The 26,674-nt window shown below is 43.5% G+C and overlaps 1 protein-coding gene across 1 annotated transcript in view; it reads right to left on the bottom strand.

Moving 5' to 3' along the window:
• SLC2A13 (solute carrier family 2 member 13) overlaps window positions 1–23,887 on the bottom strand; it is a 124,180-nt gene extending 100,293 nt beyond the window's left edge. Inside the window, exon 1 of the mRNA XM_088533223.1 lies at window positions 23,178–23,887. Within this exon, the coding sequence (XP_088389349.1) occupies window positions 23,178–23,733 (556 nt within the window). The 5' untranslated portion in view covers window positions 23,734–23,887. The remainder of the gene's footprint in view (window positions 1–23,177) is intronic.
• Window positions 23,888–26,674: the final 2,787 nt, after the last annotated feature.

Here is a 26,674-nt window from a genome sequence, read left to right as displayed (position 1 = left end):
GCCACTACCAGAAATATTTCTTCTGTGTCTTTCCTATCAGTGTTTTAACTAATTACAGTCAAGCAGATGGAGACAGTGCATGTGGGAAAGAGAAGCTCTCCCAGGAAAATCCAGGAATGCGTGCCCTTTCTCAAAGCCAGCGCAGATGAGATGATGGTTGGAGCCAGTGTGTTGGGATGCTCCTGCTGGAGCAAGGCAGGGAGGAAGAATACCCCGGCCTCAGGAGAGCTGCTCTGTGGCGCCGGCTCACATCTCTGCTCTCCTTTTGCGAATTGGCAAGAGAAAAACATCTTCCTGCTCCCAGAAGATCCAGGAAGATCTTTTGATACTAAGACCGACTCTGTCAGCCAAGCGAATCTGCCTCTAATGGTAGCTGGCAGCAAAGGCTTAGGAAAAGCTCAACAGCAAAACAAGGATCAAGCAATTCTCTGATACACCCTAAGCTTCCAATTCTCACCAGGTTAGGGAATTCATGACTAAGTCTGCATGTGGGCCAGACGTTTAGCAGCTCTGCAGGGCCTGTATTGAGAACATCTACACCTTGCTCTCTGCCATCCTCGTCACTCCTTGCAGGAGAGCAGCTCTTTCCTCCCTACTGCTCTATAACGATTCCAGCATCTTCTAGATGGGCTGTTTTCAAAGTAGTCCTCTTTATAACAGACCAATCTTAGCTAAAAATCCATGGTACTTCAAGGGTGCAAAATATCATCCTGGAAAGGCTGTTTTATCGACTGCTCCATAAATATCTTCCCTGCTGTTCATAAGAGTAACAAGGAAATGAGAAAAGATGATTGAATTTCAGGGCACCGGGAACAACGTCCTCCAAAAAGAAGCTTGGAGGTGTAAACATAGAATAGACCTTGCGGTAAGTATGGAGGAGGAAAAACTGTTCCATGTCCCTCTTTTGAGGAACAGTAAAGAATAGAGGCTTGGCAATTTTCTTACAGGATGCTACTCAAAGCCAGTCCCTAATATTCATCCTCTCCCAGGCCCTGCAAATGAGGATACCATTAGAAGCTTTAGAGAAATAACACATACTCCCAGGAAGGGTATCTTTGAATCATTCAGTGAAGTGAATTTGTGAGGCAAAGATGGCAAGGTCTACACATGGATTTTATTAGGTGTGCACAATCAAAACCATTATGCTCTGCAAAAGAGCTACTTTCGGTTTTTGTTTTTAATTACATAACTTTAATTTATGGTGAAGCTGGGAGATTACAACAGGGTTCTCCATACTATTGGAGCTTGCCATTTAGAGTTCAGGCCAGACTCCTATATAACGATATCTCACGCATAAGAGTGCAGCTTGGAAGCCAATTACACAGGAGAACACTGTGCTTCAAGCGGGGTTGCCTCCACAGGCTCACGCTAATTTCATTTGCTCCTTTTCCACACTGCAAATGTCAGCCGGGTTTTTAACATTACTGAATTATGAAAGAAGTTATTCTGACTGCGTGCCAAGTTGCAACAGTTCAGCTTACAGAAACATAACACCTTGGAAAAAAATTTCCATCTACAAATTTCTTTCAGCATGACAAAGTCAGAAAAAAAGTCAGAAAATTTAATATGAATCAGGTGAAAATCAGTTGAGATTCACCAGTTATAATAAGGATACAGCACAGTTCATAGCCATCAGGGCCAAGGGCTCTGACCTCAGACACACGACCTGTCCTCAGGCAGGCAACCTACCCACTCAACCCAGCTGCTCTTCTCCACCTGGTTGGTTGGGTGCTGCTCAGCTTTCGTATCCTGGGGCACATTTTCCTGCTTAATATCCTCTCAGTTTAGTCTATGCAGCTACTTAGAAGGGTTGACTTTACACATGATTTGCAAAGAAATTTTAAATTAAGTCAGACAAATCTGCTACCAATGCACTCAGAAAACAGAGGTGCCCAACTGAACAGACCAAAAGCTACTGACAGCATCCAGAGCACACAATCCATCCTGGAAAAGTGCTAGAAATGCAGTGAACTGTGGTTAAGGTGACACTTGCTGTTTATGGGTATAACCATAGCCCATTTCTGTAACATAAGGGCAATGTGAAGGTTAAAACACTTTTGAAAAGTGCCATTACGTTCCTGAACAAGGCACATCATGACAGCAGGAGGTTTACTATTATTACTGCCTTCTACCAGAAAGTTAATGTCTCCAAGAATTGCCAGGGAAAGGTTACACACCTTCAGCCACCAAGTGACACCAGTTATTCAGCTGACATTCATGCAATCATTCAGACCAGTTACCATCAAGCTTGCAATTATCAAAATATGATTCCTTGGGAAGAAAATAAGAAGTTAGAAAAGAGTATTAGCTTGATAAAACTGATTTTGTAGAATAAGGTTCTCTTCTGTAGAATGTGCAAGACACCTGAAACATCTCAGAGAACGCCCCAAACTCCTAATTATTCTAATGCCCTTCCTCTTACACTGAATGTTCGCGTGATCAAACACCTCATGCTTCACCAACCTACTATCTTTCAACATTCTGACCATGTCTGCATATTAAAGAATACAAAACTGACTTTTTTTTCCACTTTTCTCCACATAACAATGTATTTGCCACATACTGCAGAAGTCAAATGCCTACCCAGCATCATGGTCCCATAGTGACAGATACTCCCCAGTCACTGCTGCATCCTAGACTTCCACATCCGCTTTCTGACCTTTGCAAATTTTCATAATGATGCTCTCAAAGTTCTCATTTCTTGCCTTATACTCAGGCCTTACTCTCACTAATGTATTTCCCAAAAGGGAAAGAAAGACATCCTAACAAAAAAACAAAAGCAAACAAAGGAAAAACAGCTTACCAGGAAAACAAAGTGATGAATGGAAACCTATCACAAGGACATCAGAACATACCTCAACTTCTCAGTCTGAAGCAGGTTTTGGGAAATGGGAAGAGACAAACAGGAAAACCTACCTAATTTGACTGGCTGTCATCCAGCAGGCATTGATACACAAAAGCAAAATTATTTCTAAAAATGGACTGGAGTAAGAAAGTTATTCTAAGGCAGACCACAATAAGGAAAAATTCATACCTCTAAGAAGAAATGATAATATTTTAGATTTTATAATGTTATTCACATTACAGGATTGCTTTCAATTGCTACAGCCTAGGAGAGTAAATTCTTCTGAAAAGGCATAATCAGAAGCAAGGCATTAAATGTTAATCAACTATAAACATCTCTGAAATACATAACAACGAGAATTCATCATGTAGTTCTTTTAATAGACATATTAAAGAAATTTAGAAACAAAGAACAACTCTCCTAGCAAAATAAATATGATCACAAAGTAATCTTTTCTTAATCTTTCATATAAGAAAGTTTTTCACTGACACTACAATGACATTTTTTAATATGCTCACACTGTTGAACGGTTCACACCAAAGAAAAGATGCTGGCTGCAGGCAAGTATATCAATACCTAAGTAATAAAGCTGGTTAAGTGACAAGATGTGAGGAAAAGAAAATGGAAACAATTAACTGGGAGTTCTGTCGGAGGCAGTTCAAGCTCTTCATTGTGCACCATGGCCAGGATATCAGAGAAGGGACGGCAGACGAGCCCCGTCCTTATCCACTCGACTAACCAAGGCACTGGCCTTCCAACCTCATTAGGAGAATGGTTCAGAAACAAATATAATAGAAGACTCCTTAAATTTGGACCACAAGATGCAGCTAATTATCATACAGGAAGCATTAGTTGATACGATGAACTGAAACAATCATATTAAATATTATTTCACTTCTCAGATATTCATTTAAGAGACTAATTACTATAGCTGCTACTCTAGCCTGAACGCTGAGATAAGGGACAGAGGGCACAGCTCACTTTTAAGAAAATCAAGAGAAAGCAGGTGTGGAGAGGCATGTTAGGGCGGTATTAGCATTCAGGAAGGTATTTTCTGTATGAACATATAAGTATTCATACCACTACCAAAGCATTATACAGAATTCATCAAGTAGTTCAGGGACAAAATCAACAAATCTATGTACAAAAGAAAAAGGTTATAAAGGAGAATTCCAATGATGATCAGGAGAATTAAAAAGATATTTTTAGAAATGAGATTAAAAGTAACCTAGCAAAACAAAAGGAAAAAAAAAAGGAATCCAAACTCTTGTTTATGAAAATATGCAGACAAGTGATCGTTCTGGTAGAGAGCTGGAAGTGTCAGGGAGGCTCATGCAGGAGCTGGGGCTACCACTGATTTGTCCCCTCTTTTCCTCAACTAACGCCTTGCACCAGCACTAGTGATCTCCCTGGGAAACTAGGCAATACAGCAACCAGAAGGGCCTCCCTCTACCTCCTAAGGTTTATATACATTATATATGTTTATAGGTCATTCAGGCCTAGAGGCAGAAAAAGGTACCATCAAGACACCGGCCTGAGCCAGGATGAACAGCAGTTTTAGACTGTCAAGCTGGAAACTGAAAACCAAGGTGTGAAGGAATCACAAATAAATAAATAAATAAATAGCAAATATATTCCTGGTTCTCTTTCAGTAACCAAGCCATTAATCCCTATTCACAAGAAAAAACAGTGACAGCTGAATAAGGAAATTATTTTAGGAGCTCCAAATGAATAGAAACAGAAATTACTCAAACATTTGCTTTCAGGAGGACACTCCCTAAGACTGAGACATTCTTCACTAACATATAAAGCTATAAAGATTATTACACTAAGATAATAGTCTTATCTATTTTTTAACCTGTATGCCATTACATATTTTAAATAAACTTGCAAGAGTGAATTTTCATTAAAATGTTAAATTTTAATGCAACTAACTTTGAAATTGGCTCATTAAGAAGCAGCCCTTGGAGGTTTGCACTACTTGTAAGGATTCTAAGCATCTCCAGGAGATCATTCCACAGACAGAGGGAGGATCTGCGGAGGTTGATTGAGAATAAGTTTATGGCAAAGATAATCAGGAATTAAATATTAATAAATAGCTTAATAGATGTTGCTATGCTATGAGAAAGTTTGAATATTTTTCTTAATTAAAATAGAAAACTCCAAAGGGGATAAGGGAAATTTGCCAAGCTTGATCCGAATACCAGACTAATGTGTCCTTCTAGTGACTTCATAGGAAATTTGATAAAATTCTTGCATCTTGGATATTGAACACGCAAGCTAAATGTAGTGCCTTGAAACACGGTTGATCCCAGAGTGTATCATGTTTTTAATATATATATAGGCAAAGAGACTTTCACTGAGCATTCTTTTCAGTTGTATTCCTCCATATTATCCCCGTAGATTTTTACTGTAGTTCAGACACGGACAGTGAGAAGTTCCTGTACATCAGCTCTAAGTCATTCCTGCCAATAGATAATTTTAGATCATTACTGATGTCTGAGTATTAATACTCAAGAGGCTTAATACAACAAACTGGCTAACTTTGTAGATAAAAAGTGACAGTTTCATAATAATTATATAGTCTTTATTGTCAATCTATGGAAGAATCTACTTGTATAGTGTGTAAGGAGAAAAATATCCAGCATTAACAAACAAGATACATTTTTACTGCAAAGGGTATTTATTCTAACAGACTGTGTGCCACAACAAATACCCACAACTGTCACTAGTACTGTAAATAGCAGATCAATAAATAATGTTGGTCTTTGTGAACTGCGTTACACACAAAGGTAATTTCAAGTTTAAAAGTCTGCCTTGATCAAGTTACAGGTTCAAAGACAAATTTTACACATGGATATATACGATGGTAACATATGAATACAGTACTTGTGCAATAAAAGTGCTAATACTTTCCTCTGACACCTTCAAGGCAGTATCCTTCAAGAAGATTTTATAAATTCAGTAATCCAAGAGGAAATATGTATCAGAATACTTATTTTCCTACAGTGCTGTGGAAAGAGAGCTTCTGCAACCCAGATTTTTTTTGTTTTGTTTAACCTGGAAACTAGGTGGTTAAGACAATGAAAAAATAACTAAGAACCTAGAATCAAGACAGACAAGAACTTAAAGGCTAGAACCTTAAGTTTATTAAAAACATTAAGCAAGAATTTGAAAACACAGACACAAATTTGCAAGACTCTCCGACAGCACTCATAACAAAGACAGGAAATAAAGACCAAAATGTTATTCACAGCTGGAATTTCGAAGTAGTCAGTTCCCCCGAAGAAGAGCCGTATGCAGAGCAGACTACAAAATGTGCCAGTCTGTGAGTATCAGCAGAATAAGAAGAAAGGGGAAGAAACCCCACTCCCTGGGAAAGCTGGCGAAGCAAGGGTTAGGGCGACAGAACCTCATGCGAGAGCAAACTGAACGGAGGAAGCCCTTGAGGTCAGGTGAAGACAACAGCAGGATCCCTCTCAGCACCAGTAGCATATGTAAGGCAGTTCATTTTGGGAAGAGAATTTCCAGACCAAACCATTTTATTCTCCAGCATCATAGGACTATGCAAGGCTATGTTATACAAAAAGTATGGAAACAAAATTTATTTTGAATCGCAAAAATCAGGAGAGAGTAGGATTTAACCCACAGAACACAAAATAATAACGCTAAATATCAGGAAAAGTTTAAGCAAAACTATCAGATACGCTCAAAGCAAAAGGAAACACTTAGCACTGCAGGTATCAGATCATGGCTTTCACTTCACAGAAACACAGAGTTAGTTACCCAAATTCTGTCTTCTGTAACAGGCAGCCGATACTGCCCCCTAATCTGTGTTGTCCAGTGCTTGGTTAGACACAGCTCCGCTCGCTGCCTGGGCTCCTGGCCATCCTACCGAGGCACCTCCTTTCCCACTTGGCACCATCCAATAAATCTGTGCTTGTTATCGGGGCAGTGGATCCTACCCCAGAAACCTGGAGCATGGGAAGGAGGAGCGTTAAACATCTCATGCTGCCCAAATCCAGGAGCGGCTCTAGCTTTAAGAATGATTTCAGAATATCCCGAGCTTTTAAACAGAATGATTCCTGCTAAAAATTCACCTGAAAAATAGAGGAATAGAAGACTAACAAGTAAACCCATAAGAAACTAAGATCTGTGACAGGTTCTTCAGAGCATACAAACAAAGTAATTGATTGCTAATCTAGATCTATAGTCTCAGTAAGGAAAGGAGCTTAAAAAGTCTTTTGTTGAGTCACTTACATAGCTATCAATTTGCATTTAACAAGCTGCAAGCTTCAACCCCTAAGTGGATTTTCTCCCCACCCCCCCCACCCCCCTCTTTCCTTTCTCCACTAAATCCAGCCTGCCGGGAACAGAAGAGTTATTTCTGGAACAGCATTTTTAGATTTTTTTTTCCCCCATTTAGGCATTCATTTCTCAAAAAGCACATATGTGCACAGGCACACAGGGGCAGGTGTTATTGCTAATTTTCCATATGGAATTTGCTATTGTTCAGTCTACTTGAAAGGCACGAGGATGTCATTAAGTGCACTCTTTAGCCATTAAAATAGCAGCAGATTAATAACTACACCTAAAAGCTACTAAAAGGCAACTAATAAAAAGCTCTTTTTGTTTCTGAATCACCTTCATTTGCAAAGATTCTGCGAACTCACAAGCTGTGGAAGATCTTTCTTTTGTGAAAGAGTAAAGCAGCACAGGTTCTGTATTTACTTTCACCATACTGCAAAGCTGCTCACTCCAGGAGAGAATATTTTACTTCTATTTGAAAATTATCAATGCAACACAGCACCTTTCTGCACGACTGCTTGCACAAACACGTAAGGCAAGCCTCACTTCACTAACTTTAAAAGTGAAGAAGCTTTCAGTTTTAATATTTACTGATACAAGCAACGCTTTGCTGCGGATACTCATTCTTTGGCCGTGCACACCACGCTATACCTGCTGCTCACCTACACCTAGGGAAAATAGTCACTTAAGGACTCCTGGCTTTACCAAAGAATTTATTTACAGAAAAGTCTTATTTTCAGATGATGATTTTGAAAGCTGATAGGAAAGCAAAGCAAAACAGCAAAACGCTGCTTTTCCAAACTTTGTTGAATATAATTTAGCAGTTTAACTTAGGAAGGGGTGGCACCGTGTATGTGTTCAGGGCACTCAGAGAACACAGAAAAATGCAATACATGCCACAAATAGGGGCATTAAAAGTGCCATGAAAGGTGTACATACACCAGACTGTTCATGCACAGGATGAAAGTGCAGAAGATCTGAGCAGGGTAATCCACCAAAACCCTTCTCTTTCGCCTCCTTGCCCAGCTATTTTTAGGCAAGCCAGTACAAAACACTACTCTGAGAATATATAAAGTGTGCAGAGACCCCCTAGAAGGGCAAAGCATGGGAACTGTGCTTCAAATCAGCATATTCCAAAAATAGATGGATGGCTTTTTTTTTAATTTTTTTCCTTTTAAAATGAAGTGTATCTATTTGTGCATTGATTCGGGCCAAACTCTTCTTGAAAAAAAAAAAAAAGGCAGAAAGAACAATGTGGAAGATGTCCACATGTGCGATACTGGGGTGAGGGAGGAGGAAAAGTACACTGCTTTTTCTGGTGTACCTTGCAAGTTTTGCATGCTAAAAGGCACTCCCTTAGCACTGGTGAAGCCAACACCCTTAACACAAAGCCTGAAAGCTGCACATTGCTTTGCTTTAGGGAAAGTGCCTCACTCTAAATGTGTCCGGCTTCCATGGAGGTTCCCACATGGTCCGGAGTTTCCCTCTGTCATTTCAGTAGGAGCTATTTGCTTCCAGTGAAAGACAACTACAATAAGAGATCTGCTTGACAAGCGGAGCAGTCTCAGGTAAGTAGGAATCTTCATCCACCCAGTGCTGGTACTTCAAGGCCCATGGGTTCATTCCTAGAAATAACGGCTTTCAGATTTGGACAGTTTGCAGACCCCCAGCCATGCTGCACTGCCAGCTGTCTCTCAAACAGCAGATGTAATTCTGCTAACAGGATTGCTTTAATTAAAATTTTGTTCTGTAGACCTGCATATTAACAGTGCCGAGAGCAGAAGGATCCAAGGAGTTCACAGCGAGCATGGAGCGTCAGCCAGGGAGGATGAAGGAAGAGCTGCAGGTCAGCCCACCGCAAGGCCCAGGCAGACACTCAGATGCTCTCAGTAAGTGTCGTTCATTGATACAAGACTCTGGAAACTCTAGGCTACCTAGAGATTAAAAGGTATCTCCAAGGCCCTTCAGAATGGTGTAAGGAAAAGCTAGTGGTAAGAATTCAGCCAATGCTCTCTAGTGCATCTCTTCGAGTCTTAAGTGGAACAATTTTATGCCACAAACCACCACAAAGAAACACAACTAAAAGCAGGAATCTCTCTCAAATAAGAGCAGGCATACCCTATGCTCAGAGCGTCAGCATTACTGGTTTTGCAGAGGATATTCCTAAGCAAACATTCACACTTGAGGATAATTGACAATCCTGCCACAGAGCAGCGAGGGGACTCAACACTCACAGTCCTCTTTCAAAAAGAACTCCTTGAAGCAATTAGTATCCCATCTCCTTTTCCCCTATAAGCTGGTCCATAGTTCACCTGATATTTTAATTAAGTTTTCATACACCAAGGTCTAATTGAAACATAATTACGGTAAAATCTAGCTAGGTGTAATTGAGTTTTCATCTGAAAGTTAAGAATGACTTTTATTTACACTTTAAGAAAGAGGATGTAGACCAAGGCTGTTCTTATTTCTCAAACTAAAGGTACAGACTGCTAAGAATACTCTGACAGGGCAGCATCAAGGAGGCAGAACTAATTATCGACTGGAGACCTCATTAAACGGAGCACTAATAACTGTGAGGCAGAAAGAAAGCGGCCGTGATGCCTTCTAATAACTAGAGCTCAAGGACCAGGAACTGGCAGAAGGGCACAAAACCATTTACAGCAGATCTGAGCTCTAGGTTGTTCACTACCACTGCTTCCTTTCCCATTAGTACTGTTTTAGTCCCTTACTATATACAAGAATAAAATAATACCATAGTATTTTCACTATAAAAGAGTTTTATGAGCCACTCCAGAGCATGCATGGCTATTGACAGATTTACACACTGCTAAGGTTTAAAGAAGGCTTCATCCTAGGAGAATTCTGTTCTTATAGAATCAGAATGGCTGGAAAAGACCTTCAAGATCAGGTCCAACCAAGCTTGTTTCTGCCACTAAAGCCCATTTCCTAATAGCAAAATCGCTTTCCTTAACACCTGCGACCTGTCCCAGTAATGTACCAACTACAGAAGCTTCCAATGCAGAACATTTGCTCTGAGCAGTTCAAATAGCTACCACGTGCTTCAGCTCCACATGCAGCAGGACGCGCTCTTGAACGCCGCCAAGTTCGCGTTCACATTCATCTGCTCACTGCACTGACTGCATATTTTTGCCTTGCTTTAAATTGCTAAAAAAAGGTCATTTGAGTCTTCCTTCAAGATGCCTACTCGAACTTAGCCATAAATTACGATTAGTAGGAAAGCCCATTCATGGGACACGTGCAAAGCAGGTGTGAGGAACAGGAAAGGCTTCTGGGAGTAATTTAAGAATAAAAAGGATAATGTGACAAGCTGCATCACTAACTTCCTAAAGTTGTTCCTATGCCAGGCTGATTTTGCTTTATCTTTTTTTTTAATGTAGTGATGAATGTGTTACAACGGAATATCAATTAATGCATTGTTTGTACATCAAGTTGGGTAGAAATATCAATGTAATTCCTATCTGGCTTTGTAACTGTAACAGTCATTAAGTGTAATTTGTAACAAATAAATTAGAAGCATTTCAATAACATTTGAGCTCCAGATTTTACCAAGAGCACAGACCACGTTCAGCGTGAAAGGAAATCTGCCTGTATGAAGAACAGACATGAGAAGGAGGGCAATGGAGACCTGTCTGTAGTGAGAGCCAGAGCAATTGAAAGCCACTGTGCAGTCCCCTCACAGAAGCTGTAGTGTTGAATAGAACAAATGAATTAATAAATATACTACTTTTATAAAGTGTTGTTTATGGACAAGTCTCAGAAAGTCTTTGAAAAGTGAGGCAAAGATCAGTCCCACCTTCTAGAAGGCGACATGCAGGCATGACGCGATGCAGTCCCTCTAAGATCAGGCAGCCAGTAAACAACAAAACCAACAACTACAAACCAGGCTTATCTTCATTCAGCTAAGGACTATATGTCAGGCACACAAGGTTTAACAAGTGAGGCCTTTCAAATGTACAGACATTTCCCTACTGCAACATTTAAAGTCACTATGAGCTGCCTCATCATTCATAGTGTTTTCCACACAGTTCAGGTGTGAAATACTCAGGTTTTTCATTTTTAGGGATCCTGTGCAGTTGCACTATAACATGCCAACCACTGCCACTTGGCAGGCTTAGGATTCAGTGTTTCTTGTCTGTGCCTGTATTTGCCTTACAAAAAGGTTTTATTCGGACAGCACGCTTTTGTCCAAATGGAAGATTTGGAGCACTTACTTCCTAGATTTGTTGCTTTTCTGCTCTGTTCCCAAGGCTGCATGAATACATTCACAATTGCCAGTCTTACTTTAAAACGTCAAGATATATGAAAATATGGCTCTAAAAGCTGGCCAAAGTTAAAAGTTGATGTGTGTTATAACCATATGTGTGCATAATCATAGGTAACCTCATGAGGTTCAACAAAGGCAAGTGCAGGGTTCTGCACCTGGGGAGGAATAGCCCCACGTCCCCTTTCAGATAAGCCTGCAGTTGTATTTCTTAGGTACAGCGCAACATGACATATGAACCCACCATGCTACAGACCTAGTAATTTTCACATGAATCTGAAGTTCTTCAGTGACCTGATCCACAGCTTCTTTAAACAACTGTATTAATTTAATAATTTATCAAGAACATAAGTACAAAGGAAGCAGTGTTGCTGTAGTGTCAGTGAGACCACACTGGTTTAAGGCTGCTGAAAGTGCACCGAATCCGGCCTCTTAAAATTAGTCTACAATGAGCGAGGGAGCTACTTGCTCTGTGCAGGCACTATCCCATACAAGACCATATTATCTGAGTCAAGAAACACTTTCACCTTGATAAAAGTTTAAAAGAAGGGAGAAGACTGCTCCATACCCCAAAGCCATTCTTATTTTTTTATCCTCCACAACAGAATTAAGGAATCTGTTCCTACAGAAAGGATATTGAAAAAAAATGGGCACAAGGGATTTATGTTATCCTCTTGCAGAGCCTCCTTTCACCACTTTTTTTTTTTTTCCACCACAGAAAGGAAATAGATTAGCTAATACTAGTTAAAACATCCACAGATATAATTTTGTTATTCAATTCTCATTCCTCCTGCCATACACACACGGAGAGATCTCCAGATGTCCAGATTGCTGCTTCCCAAGATGACTGCCGAGGAAGCTTGGATCAGTTTCCTCCTCAGCAATGTGGGCCAAAAAGACAACGGTAGCAGAGGCACTGCTGGGGTAGAAATATTCCTGCTGTGATACTCCTGCTGCCAGTTCTCCCTCCTTCGGATCCACGTAACAAGCGCTGTTTCTCCACATCTCACCAAGAAACTCCTCTCTACAGGAAACTTCAGGATAAGGAAACTTCTTTCCTGTGAGGGTGACAGAGCCCTGGAACAGGCTGCCCAGAGAGGTTGTGGAGTCTCCTTCTCTGGAGATCTTCCAAACCCACCTGGATGCCACCCTGTGCCACGTGCTCTGGGTGTCCCTGCTGGAGCAGGGGTTGGACTGGATGATCTCTAGAGGTCCCTTCCAATCCCAACCATTCTGGAATTCTGTGATAAGCCCTGCCAGCTGGATGCAGATCACCCCAACGCCTGAAGAGTTTGACTAAAACAAAGCAGTCCATAAAAGGTTCTCACCACGATGACCATGTCAGTGTCACTTCAGCTAGCTGGAAACCAGTCTCTAGAAAGAAAAGCAGAAATCGGAGTAAAGACCCAGATAAGTTCAGCAGCTCAAGAAGAGACCTGAATCATCTGCCTAGCACCCGCGGGCCGGCACCTCAGCAGCTCATCTAACCCATGTCAGCCCCATTCACATGTCCATACTCATAGTTGAAAGATATAAGGGAGTGTACGTCCATAAACCATCCAAAAGGTGTTTCAGATTCTAGGCAAGAAAAGCCAGCAATCTGACAGGAAACATACACAGAAGCCTTAAGAATTTTAACAATTACTGGGAGTACTATACAGAGCTAACCTCTAAAGAGGCTAAATATAAATGTTACAAACAGGCGACACAGCTGGTCTCAGAGTGAGATGCTGGTCTTGGGCTACGTAGGAGAAAAAAAGCTCTTCTCTGCACTGCTGTGTATATAATCTCAGAGCACTATTTCTTCTGTACAAGGGAGCACTCCACATCCAAGGGGATAATGATTAATCATCCACATAGCTCTTGGGTGTCAAGCAAAGCAATTAACTGTGAATCAGGGAGAAGCCTTGCAGACTGATACAACAGACAGTTTTGCACTCCAGGGGATGAAGATTCAAAAAGAGGTGGCAGAATTAAGAGCCAAGGCACAAGCAGCTTCCTTCCTTGCTTTACAAGTCACCATCAGCAGGCACAAAACAAAGTAAATCAAAAACAAGCTTGAACTAAAAAGTTATGCCTTAGAACTAAGGCTTTTCCAGAAGCACACACAGTGTTGAATGTGATATTCTTATTTATCCTCCTTGGTAAAACTGGAGAGAGAAGAGGGAAGCCTTGCAGCTTCCTAAGCCAAGGAACACAAAGATGCACAAAGGTAACCACAAAGGCACCCCAGGTGCAGACAACCACTGTGCTCTCCCCCAAAGTTAAGCTTTAAAGATAAATAGCACCTTTTCATCCAAGTTTTCAAATAGTTTAGGGTACGGTCTCACTCAGTAAAACACAGAGGCTAAAGAAAAGCTGAAGTTATTTGTGTAACGCTCCATAGAACACGAGATCTCCGGTGCCCAGATTCCTGCTGTGCGCATCAGTGATTTTTCCCAGCAACTCTCCAGTCAGTCATTAAAATTGTAATAAAAGGATCTACCTTCTGGACCTAATTTCTCCTCCTACCCCAAAACAAAACACAGTACAAAACCAGATCCCAGTATTTCGCTCAAAATATTAGCACACTGATTGAGTTCCTGGGCTAAAGCATCATAAGGTTTACAACAGAGCCCTTTCCACCCCTTTCTTCTAGGTGTTGAAGTTGTTGTCCAGACGTCTCTGACTTTCCGTTCATGCCAAGCTGTTCCAAAGGCAACTGGACTGGTGAGGTCAGCAGCACCTATGATTAATGCAGGAGCAGGGAGTCTATGAGGCAAAAGGCTTAGCTGTTGAACTCAATAGTGAATAAAACTGGACTTACCTTTTCCCCTCAGGCAGATTCCCCATTCCTGCGCTGACAAAGCTACTACTGACCTCAACAGTCCAGTAATCAAGGACCTGCAAACAAACAAAAAGGGTCACTGACACGCAAACATTTGCAGAAGTGCATGCTAGAAGTACACGCAGCTTTGGTCTAACTTGCATTTCCTGTTAGGTTCACTGTGGTCTCCTGCATCTATTAACACACCACTCTTGGATGTTACACTCTCTCCAGGATCTATCATGGTTCTAATCAATAGCTCTAAAAATTAGCTGATCAAATCAAGCAAGCAAATACTCAGTGAAAAACTCCTCTGAATTTATCTTGTTAATCCCAGGCAGTGCAAGTCTCCATGAAAACTTCTGACTAAGCAAAGCTTTCTACGAGGCCAGACACCAACAGAAAGCAAAGGTAAAAACAGCAATTAGGCAGAGTAACTCCTGACACCATTAGGAATAAAAAATGAGGTACACTGGCTTGAGCATTAATCACACACACACGAATAAAAAAATAAATAAAATTTAAAAAGAAAAAGAAAAAACAACCACATGATTTCTCTGCTATTATCACACATTGGACAAATAAGCAGATCCCAAAGAAATATTAGCTCTGACTTGAGAAATCTAACTTTAGGATCCTCAACACCCTTCTGAGAAGCCACCACCACAGTCTTCACTGACTATGCATGAACCCACAAGCCTCACTGCTCCCTACTCCATTTTAGTTAGACACTTAGCCAGAGAAAACCTCCCCTGCCTCCTGGGATTCACTTCAGGTCACACAATCCTGTGCTTCAGCTCTCTTTCTAAACTTCTGAAACTTCTCCAACCTCATTATCCTAGCTTTCATTAATTTATTTAATTATCCACCAGTTTTCCTACAACAGCTCAGGAATGAGTATTAAAAAAACATATTCATAGCTGCTATATGCAGCTTTTCCTTTCAGTTTTTCCTGGATATCCTTAACATAGTAGCCTATTTTTTGTAATTCCCCAATAATTTTTGTTGTTGAACAGCTGCATTTGGATTCTAAGGTAGGACTGACCAGCAGGACAAGGTCTGAAACCCTAACAGGCTCGGAACGTGGTTATTACAGAATCTCAGAGCAGTTGTGGTTGGAAGGGAGGTTATGTCCAACAGTGGAATCATCTACCTCTTCTTTAAAGAAATTCTTGAATCCTGTCCATCTCTGAACATGCAGCTGAACAGACTATAAACCAAAAGTTTTATTTTCTGCAGGGCAGGACTCAGCTGAACAGCAAAATGTAGCTCAGAGCAGGGCATGAGCAACACTCCTGCTACAGTCTCCAAACACTACTACTACCTGCTCATTTTCTCTATCTGATCATGGTCAATGTCATTGACAGCACAAAAAACAGGGCGCTACTCTGATAGTAAGATATCAACCACAGCAACATGAGCTCATTAAATGGCACTTATTTAAGGTCATCCTTTTATTTTTATGACTGTATCGGTAAAAAACACATATTGACACCCCCTTAAAAATCACATGCCCCCTTGCTCATTAGGACTGAAAATAGTTCAAGATGGACATAAATTGAAAACGGTGATGCCTTCATGTAGGCAAGTTCAAAGGTCTCACTTGGTAAACTAAAAGGAGAAAGGTTAGAACTAAAGAAATATACCTAGAAAACCATCAGAAATTCCTAAGAGAGAGAGAAAATTGATAACAGTACAAAGAACTTCCAACCTTTCCGCATCTGCTTAAGAGAACGGCCCAAGGCTGTCTCTTTAGGATTTCACAGCATCACAGCACTGAGGAGCCCAGTTTCCAGCACTTGCCTTCCTGCCTGGAATTTCCAACTAAGAAAAGTAACCTAAGAACATGAACTATTCAGAGTAAAAAGAAAAACAACCAAAGGGCTAGGCTACTAACAGAAGGAAGATGTGTATTTAGATTTCTCAAAGCTTTGTATGGTTTCCACATTATTCTAGTACAGAATGAGCATTCAGGGCAGTGCATGTGAGAGTTACCGCAATGGGAAGTTAGAGACCTTGCTCCCCTCCAGGGATCCCTGCAAGCAGACACGCTGCTCTCACAGCAGTGCCTAGTGGATCATGCTGCCTATTTACTGCATCATGTGCCATATACAGTGGGGAACACAACGGACAAAACATGGAGGACATCCTCAGTTCTTTCCTGCTTTAAATTTATCCTACTGAGTTCTGCAGTAAAGCAGGAAAGTTGTGGCTTTCTCCACACAGAAAGGCATCCCTAATACTTCCAGCGGCTGAAAAATAATCTTCCTTTCTGGTGGACCATAGGCACATAAAACCACAACTATCAGTCCTGCATTCCTGCAGCAAGAAGCAACAGCAGAGAAGAGAAAGTAGACGAGGTCCCTGACAAAACTGAGACAGGATTCTGGAGGCAGTCTTGGAGCAGGAAGGCTGCAATATCTCGCTTGTGTGTAAGACGAGAAAGGGCAGCCAAGGAAGTCTCACTTCTGGAAAAAGCCCAAGAAGCTCTCGCCTTGGAGCTCCCACTTACACCATACGCTTCTGAAGCCACTCTAATTATCCGTTAATTTTGTCTAGACAAGGAAAAGATGGGCTATTGCCAGGTGAATCTAATTTTGGGTACACATCTTTGTTTATACAGCAGGCCATAACCACTCCTGGCAGCTTCCTTGGCCCGGAGCGTGGCGCCCGCCGTGTAGAGACGACACTCGCTGTACAACACCCTCGGGAACAACCGGACACACAGCGGGAGGTGCTCGGCTGCGTGCTTGTAAGACTAGGGATCCCTCAGTGCTACTTGTTGACACGAGATGTGTGAAAACCCAGAGGCTCTCAAATGCTAATGGCTGAAAACAGACAAGCAGGTATGGGAACTAAGGCCTGAAACCAGGGCACTGAGGCTGGCCGAGCCCTTGTAAGCTCCTTCCACAAACCCGAAGGATCAGCGCACACTGGAGCCTTCCACCCGGCCGAGACCATTTGCTGAAGCACCTCGTGATTCAGAGGCACAAGGAGAACACGCACCAAGGTCAAACATTCGCTGGGAAAGACGCAGCCTGGAGGCTGGGACCAGGCACTGCCGGAAAATATCAGCTCCCATCAGAGCCAAGAAGCCTTTGGATCCTCTGCAGAGAGTGCAGCTGCTCCAGCTCCCTTGGCACCGCGGAAAAATAGTCCGGAAAAAGCACGGCATGCCCAAAACCTGCCAGGCACCGGAGGGCATCTGACAACATGCTATACGTTCCGCACGGTCAGACAGCAGGTACCTATGTGACTTGCTTGAAGAGGACCCCCTTGAAGAGGACACAAGCTCGCCGAGCTACAGATCCAACCTATGCAGCTGGGTATATCGACAAGCAAAATGAAACCTTGAGAGGTCAATTCACATCTTCAGTAAGACCAAAGTGTCCAGCAAAACACAGCAAGATTAGAAATGGAGAGCCTAAAGAAGGAACAGGAAGTTTTGTTTTTTACTAAAGCAAAATATTTAATTTCTTCTCCATACATAATACGCAAAATGTTTTTAAGCAGTTCACAATTGTACAGAAAGATAATTGAGAGAAAAGAAACACCTAAGTGACAAAATACAATAGAGCTATCACCTCACACTCGCTCAGGATTGTGCTGCATTACACTCTACAGCTTACTTGCTATTATTTGTCTTGGTTATTTATTAACAGGCAAAATAACCACAAGAAGAAACTGAAATTCTCCTGCGTTGACCCTTTCTGCAGCTGTAATGACCATTCAGTATGTCCCAATTTCTTCCCAAGCTTCCACAGGAGCTCTCACAGCAACTCTCATTAGGTAGTAATTCACATAATTCAGGCACAAAAACACAATTCTTCACCAGAGGACACCCATAAACAAGTTTTGCAAACACAACTATTCCTCAAAGCTAGTTACATATCTGTGATATCAGTAAGCAGCACAACCACAGCAGTCCTGCTTGAGTCCAGCTGTCCTATTAAACAGAAATAATCCATTTTCAGGACTCCCAGAGAATTCTGTAACCCAAATGTTTACCATACTTCTATGGAATAAACCCTAAAATTTTGAAAGCACTACAGAAAAGGAAACCAAAACAGGCGTTTTGAAAAATAACCCTACCTATGATATCTACTTAAATGTTTCAAGATAGGTTAAAAAAAAAAAAAACACTCCTGCTTGGCAAGCTTGCTTGAAATTGTCTTTATAAAGAATAAAAGGATCACAAAAACTTTGAGTTTATAGAACATCTAACTGGAGGCATCCGCCTTCTCCACTTCCCCATATCTGACCCAAAAATACTCGTGCAGCAAGACACATTCTGACTTAACAGCAGCTACTTGAATACAGTGAAAATTGTTAGTAAGATCTAGATCCAAGAAGATCAATGTCAAGGTTTATGAATTATGTGTTTTTATTTATTTTTTTTTTAGGATGAAGCAAAAAAAAAAAAAAAAAAAGGCACCAAACCCAAGGTGGAAAAGCCCTGCAATGCCCTTGCGACTTTAATCAGTGTCCAGAAGAATCAGAAATTTAAAAATCCTCCATTAGATACAATTCAGTGGACAAAACACTTTATTCTGCATTGGTCACCAAATATTTGCAAAAGGTAACAACATGTATTTTAAAATGAGGGGTCTTTTGGTATTGCACTATCAATAACATCGCAAGAAACAACATTCAATGGAGCCATGTGCACCACACAGAACTGGAAGACCTGAAAAGACAGTTTTTATCTCAGTGTATTCCTGCTGCCCTGCAAGATCACAGTTACTGCCAGAAGCCAATTTATCCTTCTACCTAATGGACAAGATACTTCTGCACAAGATTTCAGGGTGCGGAGATCCAATCCCTGAGCACAGGCAGCAATTTCAGTAGCTGCAGATCTCAAACTCGGATGAGCGGCTGCAGAAAACGGCAGCAGAGCCACGTCCGAAGGGACTGCTGTTCGCACCACAGCTCCCCACCATCCCCACTGCAAGTATTTGTTAGCAAACCAGTATCTCCAGAGGAGAAAAAAAAAAAAGACTAAAACAACCTAACAGTGGTAAGAGCAGGTTCAAGCTTCAAAACTTCTGGGGGTGGGTGGCGGGTGGTAATTAAAAAGTACCCTAATCTTTAGCAGTCAACAGCTTATACTGGTCATTATACAGCATTTTAGAAGGAAGCACACAGGTCGAAGTGATATGGCTAGGCTTTTTTCTTTTTTCTTTTCTTTTTTAAAATCACTGTAAACAGAGCCAGTACTACATGATGCAAGTACTTTTGTTACACGTGGTTATTTTTATTATTCGCTAGCAGCCCTGAACGTCAGTAGAAGGGAGTCTCAACAGGGGAGCCCTGAACCATATGTCAGCCCATTGCTCTCCTGTTTACAGTCTCATTACCTCTGCTGAGAAAATGACCTACATCGCCAACAAAAAGATGCTACCAGAAGCACTACATATGCCACACAAATGCAGCAGGTAAAAAACAGTGCAAATATTTTGAGAAGAAAAGAAGCACTGAGCAGTAAGTTTGCACTGCAGAGACATGTCACACCCTATCACAGACGAGGGTCGGGGTTGCTCAGGTCTCCGCTGCGTTGCAGATCTGGTAGCAGGACTTGCAGTGCCACAACCATCTTCTCACGCTGCTTTCAGAAGGACACGGGCAGCATGTGTTAAATCTAAGACATGCACCGAGTAAGACAACAAGACCTGGAAAGGCTGATCATTAATTGAGCATCAGCTATTCCGCACACTGCATGAGACAGCAGAATCTAATCGTGCAGATAACGATCATACATTACGACGCAGAGTTCAATGCTGCACGAGCAGCTCTGCCACTTCCAGAATTCTGCATGCTGAGGCTCCCAGCCGAAACTGCTTCTCCTCCACAACTGGTATTTTTAAGAGTAAACTGAAGAGAATGTCACCTGAACCACCATGACAACTCCCAGATGGAGATTCAGCTGGAGACTTAACGCCTTCAGCATCCAGAGAAGATAGAAGGATAACCTGCCCTACTGCAGATTGGTGAGCTGTGAAAAAGGTATTTGGCCAATGGGTTCAGACAACAAAGCAACTGTTAAATTAAGATACTGAATTTACTCTCTTAACAGTTCAGCAACAAAATGACTTCGTAAGCACAGCCCCTTAGTATTATCCTTCTTAGTGTTATTCTCAGCCCCAGGTGTACTCACTTTCCAACGCCCTTCTCACCTCTGCACTCAACTGCTGTCTTGCCCAGCAGCTCCGGCCTTTGGCCTTTCTGGCCCGCTCCGTCCTCGCTCTTCGGGAGGATGGACCACGGAGGGCTGAGGTAGGAACCACGCGCACGAACTGCAGCTGCCAGCACAAACCCAAGTCACCCCTCGCTCCCACACAGGGATGGGTGGCAACTCCTCAGGAGCAGGTCAAGGCCTTCAGCATTATCGCATGTAGAAGGTCCAAATATGCTCTGTACCGGGGCAGTTTTTCCTAGTTGAGCTCACACAAGGCCCCACTGAACACACAATCCAATTTTCCAAATGCCTGCATTTTGACCATATTTGTTGTAAGAAAAAAATCCAAAAATTACATTGCTGACATGGGGCACAGCCAAATTCCTAAAAAGTCAGTGACATCAGAGCTGATCACCAGGGGATGATGGCCTTAACCTTATTCTAAAGAACTCAGGTGTTCAATGGACATCCGCTCCACACTTCTTGAGCTACCTACTTAAAAATGTAGTCCTGATAAGTCCTAAGCATATTAATCTGTTCATGCTGATCACGGTTTCTTGCTTGGAAAATTTCTTCATTTTCTACCTACATGAACTAGGAAAAGAAGAGAATGTTTCCGAGTACTATTTTATCTCCTCGATATTTGCAAAACAAAGCAGTACGGCTTGTCCCCGAGACAAGGTCTTTCTCTTTTTCTCCAGCAATTGGACATGATGATGTTTCTGGAAAACAATTTTTTTCTGTCTTAAGACAAGTCTGCAAAAATGCTAAGAGACAGGAGGAGACAAACAAATGAGAGAGGTTCCCCAGTCACCACATTTTCTCTAATTTTTATCCTTGAAAGTCTAACCACAGCCATGCAAATTGTAGCCACAGGGAAAAAAAAGGCTGTTTTTTCACTTGGGCACAATTAACACAGGTCCTCGCTGTCCCAGTCACGGCTCAGCGGAGTCACACAGGTCAGCACCGCACGGAATACAGTAACTCATTTATTAAATGAAAGTGAATGCATATTTCTGCAAGCACAGCTCACGACATGCAATCAGTAGGGAGATACTTGAAACTTTTCAAAAACTGGATACATAAAATTAAACACACTGACAAAAAAAAGAGTTTTTATGAGCTAACATACAGCAAAGTATTTCCTAATACTGCACCATTCTGTTTACTTGTCAGCAATTAGCAACATAATTCAAGTGCCTCTTTACCAGGAGAATTCTCTACACCGCCCCGGAACCGCTGGAACCCTGGAATTCTTTACACCGCTCCGTGACCAGGCACAGGGCAGTCGAGCGCTCCAGGAGAAAGAGCGGAGACACTGGTGAAAAGTTCCACCAGCTCCACGAAATTATCCAAGCTCCCTCTGGTGGAAAGTTTAAAGTGACATTTAACAAGAGGGACAGACTTTGCAGCATGGGAGCAGTTTTGAACGAGCACTTTGTTTTTCTTTTGCAATATAAAACCTGTTTAGGATCGGACCCCCCCAGCAGCTTTTCTTCAGTGACAGTAGCCTAAGGTAATGCTTCATTTCTGGCCACCAGCCTTACCACATGTGAAGAATAAACTCTGATAAAAATGGAAAAAAATATAGCTAGCATGTTACATAAATCGGTGTCTTTGTACTCCAAAATCCTGGGCATCTCTCAGCCATTTCTCATGTCTTCAGCTTTTCAAAGCTCCAGCAGAAGAAAGATCTCTGTTCCTGATGCGGACAGAGGACGGGGATCTCTCTCCCCAGGCCACACAGGAGATCTATAGCGCTACAAAGACACAAGCCTGAACTTCTGGTTTCCATTTTCATATTACATGTATTACTTAAATGCTCTGAGCCTCAAAGCCCAGCAACCCTCAGGATCATTTATTTGCACCACCGTAAGAACTCCACCAGGTCGGTGCATCCCTCTCCGACAAAGCCACGTACGTGTGTTAAACTCCAGCAAGCCAGGCCCTTTCCTCTCTACTGTCTCCCCACTCAAGAAACTTTTCACATGCAAAAGGGGACCTATTTGATATTTTTATATCTACGATATAAACATAAGTATTATTACCTTCGAAATATCTGTTCTACTACCTTGCAGCCGAATTTAGTTTTCTATCAACACTTTGCAGACTGAAGTCTTGAACCTGATCAAGAATGTTTATGACCACCAAATCTGGGGGATGGCACAACCATGGCCACCCGATAGGGACAGAAGTGTCACCCCGACGGCAACGCTCCGCTCTGCCCAGGAAAAGCAGCACGGGTGCTTCCAAGGACGGAGCCGGTCTGAGCGCTGACAGCCTCTGTTATGACTCACTAACTTTCCTCCTTAATAAGGCTATAAATTGCATCACAGCAAGTGCATTTAGGGACCTCAAGAGGAAGCCAGGGAATTTAAAAGAAGTTATTCCGTGGCTAAGAAGCAGAACTTTGCCGTGGAAAGTGGACAGGTCTAAAACTCCTGACTTGCCCTCACGCTTTTAGGAGGGTGGCTCCGAGACGACCGCAAGAAAGATTTCACCAATTGTATTGCTAACCAGCGCGTTCCAAGTGCCCTAAGGCACCGCGCGGCCCCCTGCGGGAGGGCGGGAGCCGCTCGGCGCCCGCAGCCCGCGCGCAGGGGCAGCCCCCGGCCGGGCAGCGCGGCGCTCCGGGACACCGCAGCGGAGCCGGACACGGGCCCCGGGGCTCCCCTCGGCGCGGCGCGGGGCCCGGGAGCCCCTCGCCCTCGGCACGGGCGAAGCGGCGGCCGCGCCCCCGCTGCCGGCGCGCGGCTCTCACCGATGCCCAGTCCCACGACGACGCGGCCGCCCAGCAGCGTCTCCTTGTCGCGGGCGGCGGCCAGCAGGGCGGCGCCGGCCGTGAAGAGGCACGAGGCGAGCAGGATGCAGGGCCGGCGGCCGCAGAGCCCGTTGAGGGCGCCGCCCACCAGCGCCGAGAGCGCCGCGGCGCCCACCGTGCTCGAGACGAGCAGCTCCTGCCAGAGCGCGTCCAGGTTGAGCTCCCTCTTGAGGAGCAGCAGCGCCCCGGACACCACGCCGGTGTCGTAGCCGAAGAGGAAGCCCCCCAGGGCGGAGAACACGGACACCACGTAGACGAAGGTGGGCGTCTCGTCCTGCTGGAACTGCCGCCGCGCCGCGCGCTCCAGATCGCCGCCCGACGCCGCGCTCGCCAGGCTGGAGCACGACTCGGCGGCGGCGATGAGGCTGCGCTCGCCCGCCGCGCCGGGCCCCGCGCCGGGGCCGGCGCCGTCCTGCTGCCGCCGCCGCTTCTCGCCCATGAGGTTGCTCAGGCTGCGCAGCGTGTACTCCACATTGGCGCTGGCCTTGCGGGACATGGGACGGCCGCCCCGGTCCCGGCTCCGGTCCCGGCTCCGCTGCTGCCGGCAGCGCTGCCCTGCGGAGCGCTCGGGGCCGCGCTCAGCCGCCTCGCATCGTCCCGCGGCACTTGGGGAAGTTGCCGCCGCGGCCGCCGCTCCCAGCGCACGGGCGGAGCGCGAGGCGGGGACACCGGGGCGGGGCGCGACAGGCCCCGCCGCGCCCCAGCGAGCATGCGCGGGTTCCGCACATGCGCGCTGCGCGCCGTGACGCCGTCGCGCACAGTGCCTGCCAGGAGCTGCGGCGCGGGAACAGGCGGCGCGGGGGGAGCGGCTGGGGAGGGGGCTGGGGTCCCGGCGCGAAAATGGCGGTTGGTGACGGGACTGGGGCAGAGCGCCGTTTCCCGGTCTTATCCGCGGCTTCTCAAAGAGCCGAGGGACCAGAAATTAAAATAAAAGTTAGGCCTGTTACCCAAGGAGTGTGTTGCTGTAAAGGCGAAAAAGTTTAGGGTTTGCCCTCACGTTCCTTCAAGGTGGAAGTGGAGCATAGTTAAAACAGCTGGCTAAAACCACCTGTCTTTAACAGTCCTCCCGAAGCCAAGTATTTTGGTGTGTTGTGGTTAATAGACACGGGAGCTACCAAGTGGCTATTTTGTGTGGCCAGGACTGCATAGTCACAAATAGACATATTTCTCCCAGACGGTGCTGCCAAGCTTATCTCTCAGAAACATTCCCCAAGGAAACGCAGCAAAGAGAATTTCAACTGTAGGATGCCTGGCAAAAGCTTAAAACTGACTTTGTGAGAAAGAGGGGGGTTAGTTTTATTTTGTCAGGAGATTTTCACTGTTGTGATAATCTCTAGGTAGTGCCTAGATTTCAGGAAAAGAGCTACCTTATAAATGAAGGTATGATTAGTAATTTAGGAAGCTGGGTCAGGTCCAAAGATGGACTTGGGTAGATTTTGGGGTTGATGCTATGGTTTCGAGAGACAAAGTATTTAACTGCAGCACTGCTTAAGACACAACACAGCCTCCTTGCAAGTGTGTGTGCACGAGTTTTTGTGAGGTCTTGTTGTGAACGGGCCCATCTTTAAGAAACTTAATACTTTTTTTTTTTTCCTTCTCAGCATGGGTCAAGAATAATTATAGCTTGGTACTGCTTTTATATTGCAAGAAAATCTCAGATTTTCTTTATTCCAAGATGATTTAAATCTCACTCTCACCTCCCAAGAAGACTGTAGGTTAAATTGGAGAAAAGAAGGGCTCTTAGTGAAAAGTGGGCTGTTGTGCAGCCAGGAATGTAAGAGCCAAGGGGGCTAGAGGATAACAAAGTAGAAGAGGATCTGCCACTGTCAGGGGATGGTCCTGCCTTCCCATTGCTCTCTTTTGTTCTTTACATGAAGCAGTCGTTGCATTAAAGAAAAACAAGGAAAAAAAAAATAGAAAGAAAATGATATTGAGAGCAGGTCTCCAAAGTTCTTCCCACCTCAATCAGTGCTGTAGGGTATAGGCATGTGGGCTTTAGCACTATAGTGCGTTGGGCGTTGGGGTTTTAGGCTCTGCACTAATTTCTTGTTTTTTTTTTTTTTTTGAGGTTAGGATGCCTTAAACCACAAAAGACTGCCTGCTCTGCTATAAATATTCATGTTTTTTTGCTTCAAGAAGAATTGCTATGTGAGTTTAGAAACACTATATTGGGTGGAGGGGAATCACTTAGCTGAATATGCAAACAAAAAATTAGCAAACCGTTCGTAGTAGCTGCTCATCTGACGTCTAAAACCCTGCAAAAGCAAGGAGCTCTTCTTGTTTGCTGGCAAGAGGGTTGCTGACCCTCTTATTCTTGCCAAACCATGTCTGGTTTCTATGGAAAGAAGACAACTTCAGATGCATTTCATGAATATCTGATACCCATATATATTATTCCTTGTTCAGCTATTATCATTGTTTTGGGACAGTCATTTTGTTTACTTATCTAGAAATATCTAGGTATATCTATCCTATATAGATCTGAAAAAAAAAATGTGCAGTTTTAGTTGTATATAACCCTTCAGGTGTTTGCTTTCAGTTCTTGTCCTACATGCAGAACCCGACTGGACCCAAAGCCCACAGCTCGACACAAGTTGCTCATCATATAAACAAACTCCCTTTGGTTGGACTCTGCTGCATGAAACTAATTCCTGGATCCCCGGGTCTTCACGATGATTTTAGATCAAGCCCTTTTCCTTCTGCCTTGGTTGTCACAACCTGTCCCTAAACTGGGACAACATTATTGACCTCTGTAAAATCCTTTCAAAATGAAAACTGATAAGAATTTCTTAGTAAGGAATCTACAGACCCTGTGCGCTTAATCCTGCTGGTCAAGCGTTAGAGATAACTTGTTTATCAAGCAAAAGAAGATGAGTTACAGTATTAGCCCTGGGAAAGGATGTGGACGATGGTGACGGCAGCAAGAAGCTGACGGAGCCGCGGGCTGACGCGGTCCCTGCCTGGTGGGCAGCGCTGGCAGCGGAACAGCTGAGGCTGCTCAGGCTTCACACCACACACTGCCTTCATTTCACACAGCTTTCCCAAAGTTATAATTTGAGCTCACATTTTGTGCACCCTTTTTAATGCTAAATATATAAATTGCAACAAACTCACTTCAAGCTCATTGAAAACACAATTATAAAAAATACATGCTTTTCTAAAGTTAAACTTTTCTGTCTATTTTTAAAACCTTCAGCTTTTCCATGCTTTGGAACAGGGACTTGATGTTTGTCAGCAGAACAGTTTCTGCCTTTGACTGTCCAAAAAAGAAAAAAATACATATCTGGCAAGATTTGATTGAAACAGTTGCTGAGAGCACCAACTAAATCCAAGTGTGCCCAAAATGGGTCTGCAGCCATTAAACTTACAGCTGTCCACCCCCAAAAGTGAGACTTAGCCGCTTTAGATACACTGCTTTAAAAAATAGGGCCCAGCAT

The sequence above is a fragment of the Tinamus guttatus genome, unplaced genomic scaffold, assembly GCF_059628265.1.
Source record: "Tinamus guttatus ecotype Peru unplaced genomic scaffold, ASM5962826v1 Tinamus_guttatus_pri_ptg000489l, whole genome shotgun sequence".
Classification (NCBI taxonomy): domain Eukaryota; kingdom Metazoa; phylum Chordata; class Aves; order Tinamiformes; family Tinamidae; genus Tinamus; species Tinamus guttatus.
The sequence above is the reverse complement of the archived record's forward strand: the minus strand, read 5'-3'. Positions and strand labels throughout refer to the sequence as shown.